General features: G+C 42.6%; 1 protein-coding gene across 1 annotated transcript; it reads right to left on the reverse strand.

The window, feature by feature from the left end:
• Positions 1-213: 213 nt before the first annotated feature.
• Positions 214-4,828, reverse strand: LOC124687008 (phosphatidylinositol/phosphatidylcholine transfer protein SFH12-like). The gene is made up of 15 exons (XM_047220864.1): positions 4,689-4,828; positions 3,914-3,981; positions 3,391-3,670; positions 3,205-3,304; positions 2,823-3,089; positions 2,663-2,740; positions 2,455-2,556; positions 2,308-2,357; positions 2,107-2,200; positions 1,904-2,002; positions 1,684-1,806; positions 1,265-1,370; positions 810-1,171; positions 598-672; positions 214-464 (listed from the first exon to the last, which is right to left on the reverse strand). The coding sequence occupies exons 2-15, from the start codon at positions 3,957-3,959 to the stop codon at positions 447-449; spliced, it is 1,800 nt and encodes a 599-aa protein (XP_047076820.1). The 5' UTR covers positions 3,960-3,981; positions 4,689-4,828; the 3' UTR covers positions 214-446.
• Positions 4,829-5,147: the final 319 nt, after the last annotated feature.

Below are 5,147 nucleotides of genomic sequence, written 5' to 3' on the forward strand. Positions count from 1 at the left end.
CTCCCAGACACTTTTTTGCAGCTAAATACTCTTAGATACTTGAGAGGACTAATTCATCCCGAATGATAGGTACGACTATCAGATGCTAAGCTTAATGTAAAAGAGTAAGTGCCAAGTACAGTCAACCTGATGCTGCAGCATTTCGTTACCACTCATAATCAAACACCACACATTCTCAAGAATTTATAACTTAGGTATTTTTTTTCACTTGTATGAGTCCATCCACAATTGGCAGTAGGAATACGAAAAGGATTGGCAGCACAGGGTCAAGGCAAAATGTACGTCAAGGCTGAGAAGCTCAGACCAATGAGTTATATCAACACAGGGAAAATAACAAAAACACATCATGTTACACTTAGAATCGTGTTTTGCTTTCAGATGAAAACACCAGCTCACTCCATCAAACCAAAGCCTCTCGCGGACACGTGGCATTCCGTTCTTCTCATCTACCAACGAAACAAGCGCTGCACAATTTCGAGTGGCAGTATTAATTTCAAGAAATGAAAGAATGGAGAAGGTAATGGAGATACATATTTCAAAAAAAAAAACAGTGAATAATGATGTTTCATTTTGTTTTTTCATGTATTTCTTGGTTACCTTGCTTTTCTTCTGCTTCTTCTTCTCAATGTATGCAAGGATCTCCCCTTGCCGCTCAAGAGTCTCCTGCAAAGCCTGCAGAAACACATCAAAGCATATCTTGATTTAGTACCCAACAATGTTTCAGATTAAACTAACACGGAATGGAAATGGAGGAAAATTGGTACTCTGCAGTAAGATATAGCTTTTCAGCAAGGTGGCAAAGAAATTACCTTCTTGGTCAGTGCAAGTTCCTCTTCCAATGCACTGACCCGGCTGGTTGCAGCCTTCAGCATTTCCTCCTTATCTGCGGGCATTTCCGATGGCTTTGCAAGGAGTGCAAGGACCTTCTCCTCAAGGTCTGCGAAGCGCTTTGCAGAAACATCCTCCGCCGATATCTTGGATTGCTGGCGCGCGTAAATTTTCGATGTGCTTCGGGCTCCAATACTAGTGGATCTAGCAGTGCCTATGGCAGCGCCAATTACCTTCCTGGGCATGTTACGGCTCACACGGAGCATCGTCGCAATGCTCATCACAAGGGTCATGACACCACCAAATAGTGGTGGATTGGATCCATTAGAGGCGTTTGCAGCAGCTGGTGAAGAACATTATTTTGGTTAATCCATCAGTGGAATGGTAAAGCAGTTTTTTGGTAACAAGGTTGTCAAGGTGAAGAGGTGGTACTAACCTTTAGTGAGGGCAAGCTTCTCATCTTGTAATTCCTTGCTCTGGCATATGGCATCTATGGCCTTCTCAACCATTTGAACATCACAAGAATATGGTGACCCAGGGGTCTGAAATTTTTATTATAACAACTGTAAGTGATATTTGTGTTCATATGTGGGAAGAGTAAATTTTATCATAGCCTTAAGTCTACAACCATGTTAGACCTTAAGCTCCCTATTACTAACATATCAGCAACAAAACAACTGATTGCGAATATAATTTTCTTTGATAGATGGAACTAGAAAACACACCTAAGTTCAGATGTTAAAAATTCCACTCTAGTTTCATTCACAAGAAACTTACGCATTCACATGATTTAACACTAACAAGTATTAATTACTTTACTGATATCTCTCGTATCAGTGAAGCAACATGACTTACAGGAAACAATGTAGGAACATGCTCCTCATGAACAGGTGACAACTGAGGATGCTCAATTCGGGCACGTGAGGCTTTGTGTAATATGGTCCGCCATTCTTCTTCTCCGTTAAAAGGATCTTGCTTCTTTTTAGAAAAATCAAAATATGATGAGTAAGTATTATTCTCTAATACATTGGCAAATATGTTAATATGACCATGTCTTCCTGTAAGAGCGATCTACCTTCGGGTGAATGGTGTCATCTGCACAAATCATTTTCTCTTCAGTATCAAGCGATTCCAGATTGAGCTTTCCACACTTTCCGGCACCACTTTGAACCATCTTTACATCAAAGTATCATATAAACACTAAGTTAGTTCCTTGTCTTTTGAAATTCGATGTTCTATTTAAGGAAGGTGATGGCAAAGGAACAGATTGGAGTTTACCTTCATGACTTCAGGATTCTTCCATGGGCCCTTGTCAGCCTTCATGCAACCACCTTCGCACTGGCAAGATCCACCAAAAAACTCTGGCAGCTCACTGAACAACCAAAAAATATAGGAAAATATTGTATTAGAAGTAGCTTAGAAGTTTAAAAGATAATCTTCTCGTTAACCATAAAGACAAATTAGAGCATTGCTTCTCACCTGGCATCGATCACCTCGAGAAGCTTACTCTGGTACTTGTTACCCAATACCTAAAGAAATGCACAGTCCAGGAAACAATTCTATTAACTGAAATGGGATAAATAAAATCATAGTTACAGAACAAAATTATCAGAGACGAAAACTTACATGAATCTTTGCAGTGGTCTTTGGGTCAAGGAAACTCTTCACTGTGCCCCAGAGTAGTCGGAACCCTTGGCCTGCATTAATGATGAACATCCGGGACAGTGTCTGGGACAAGAATTATATAACCGACACAGAACTTGTTAGAAAAACCCAGCTCAAACTTTTTTGCTTGGGTGTGATAAATTGTCTGTCATCTGGAGTACTGGATTACCTCCGGGTAGTTGTCACCATCAATCTTCTGAAGCTGACCGATGAGGTCCCTTGCCGCTTTGCTAAATTGTTTCATCCCCTGAAAATGCTCCTCTCCTTAATAAGCCATAGTAAAACTGCAACGATCGAATAAACTGAGGAGTTTGTGATTCGATACATACCACTCCTTGGACATCCAGTATGGTAGTGCTCTGGTCAATATGGCGCTTGGCAGATACTGAGCAAGCTGGAAACTTCTCGGCAAAGTTCTTCTCAAACTCCTTGACATGGTTCTTGACAAAACGTTCCATTGTGGTAACCTGCATTAGCTTATTGACATCGATCTGCCCAAGCCGTTCAATGTAGACAGGCCTGCCTTCCTTATCCACCCCATGGTAACCTTGAGGGTAGCATTCTGCAACCTTATCAGCTTCTTCGAATTCGAAACCCTAACATGAGATTCAGGATACAAATGTGACAATAGTTGATGACCTAACATAGTATGTTTCAATCCAAATGGGACTGGTCAGAACAGATCAGAAACTATAAGGTAACTGTAATTACCTCTAGAATGGAATCTGTGCCGAACTCCTTTCTCCACTGCAGCATATCAGTCCACATTTGCTTTGCCTTCTCAACATCAAATTTTCTTGCTTTCAAAAACCTACAGCAAATCACATCATTCAGTAATACTGCTCGCTCGGTATGAAAAATGCAGCCATACAACATAATAATTAAGAGATAAAACACCTAAGCATCATGTGGTATTCATCGTGCTGCGATGGTAGAAGCTCTTCGAGGACAAGAAGCTGGCGGAAGGCATCTACAGCCTGCACCTCCTCAGGGTCACGCTCATCCTCAATGGAAATGGACATCACCTTGCTGCTCCTCCTCCCCTTCTTCATGGAATGCCTCAGTTTCTGTGAGGCGTTCATCGCTTTTTTCTTGAGCGACGCAATCCTTGCTTTCTTTTCATCTTCTGAGTATTCCACATTGGATTTCCTCTTCTCTTCATAATGTGTATCTAAGGCTGGTAGCATCCATCATATGTACATTAGTCGATTATGCATCATCTAAGACTAAATTTGGTTTCATGTTGCTTTTGCGTTACTCCTAAAAAGGATAACACTTTCCCAAAAGAAATAAGAAGTGATGCACTAATATAAAAACTCCTTGAAACGTTCTTTTTCTAGGAATGGACAAATTATGATCATCATGGCATAATATTCCACTTTACTCTGCAGGAGTAACAATGATTTGCATTCTGACTTACCAGAGCTTAGATGGTGCTCGAGAGGTCCTGACAGGACTTCTGCCATGTCTGGTATGCCCTATCTGGACCTGTTCAAGATAGGATAGGTTATTTCTGCCAGCAAAATAATATTTCTTCCAGGTAAAAGGCTAAGTTGCTGCACGCAATAAAGAGAACTGGAAAATGCACAATATTATTTGACTTTGTGCATTGCACTGAATCTAATCCGTACACGAAAGCGCTACCATCTCAAGCAAGGTTCCCTAATTCTAATTAGAAATGGCTGTGAAATAAACAATGTATTAATCTTTGTCGCCTCGAACGTTGAATGCCATCATGCTCGTGCGAAATGGCCAAAATTAGAGAAAGTAAGTAAGGTTTCTATTGGCATCTATATATGTCGCTACTATTCTCTAACTTGTACAAAAACACATTCGATACATACATTATTGGCAAAAAGGATAAGAAATGTAAAACAAGACGACTTTATATCTGACAAAAGAAGAAAATCTAGAATGCGCGTGTAGCAATGCTCTAATTCACCACCTGGTCCAATAACAATTTGGATGCCAGAAAAGAAAACTAAAACTGGGGAAAAAGACGACGTGATCCAAACCAAACTAGGAGCATGTCGATCGTCATTTCCGCCCAATATCAGAACACTTTATAGGCAATATATACGAACAGAAACATAAATGCAGGCAGGAATGGTACACACAAACGAACGCAATGGGAGCACCACATACCAGAAAGATGGAAGGAATGAAGGGAAAACGGAGCAGGATAACAGGCTTACCTCCGGGCGGAGGCTGGATGAGGAGAGGTGAGGCGAGGGAGATGGAGATGGAGAGGAGGGGGGATGGAGGGAACGGGGAGGAGGGCGTTAAAAATAGACCTGTCTGGTGCTGGAACTCGCCGCGAGGGACGCACGCCAATTATGAGTAGGCCGCACGACGAGCATGCTGAAGCCGTCCAAAAAAAAATACTGATTATTTATTTATTTATTTTCTTCTCCCGTTGCTGGCCCCTGGAACCGCACGAAGGAGCCGAGGCCTGGCACCGACCACGACGCGGCGAGCTGGCATATCGACGCCCAGCCGCGTGGAGCCATCTGTGCCTCCGCAGCCAGCACCCCGCTGACATTCGGATCGGCCGCCGCCGGTTCATTGCTCCGCCACCGGCCGCCGCCGCGAGATCCGTCTATACCGCGCCGGCACGACGAGGCGGGGACTTGCGACGCTGCTGCGCCCCTACG

Source organism: Lolium rigidum, chromosome 2 (assembly GCF_022539505.1).
Source record: "Lolium rigidum isolate FL_2022 chromosome 2, APGP_CSIRO_Lrig_0.1, whole genome shotgun sequence".
NCBI classification, from domain to species: domain Eukaryota; kingdom Viridiplantae; phylum Streptophyta; class Magnoliopsida; order Poales; family Poaceae; genus Lolium; species Lolium rigidum.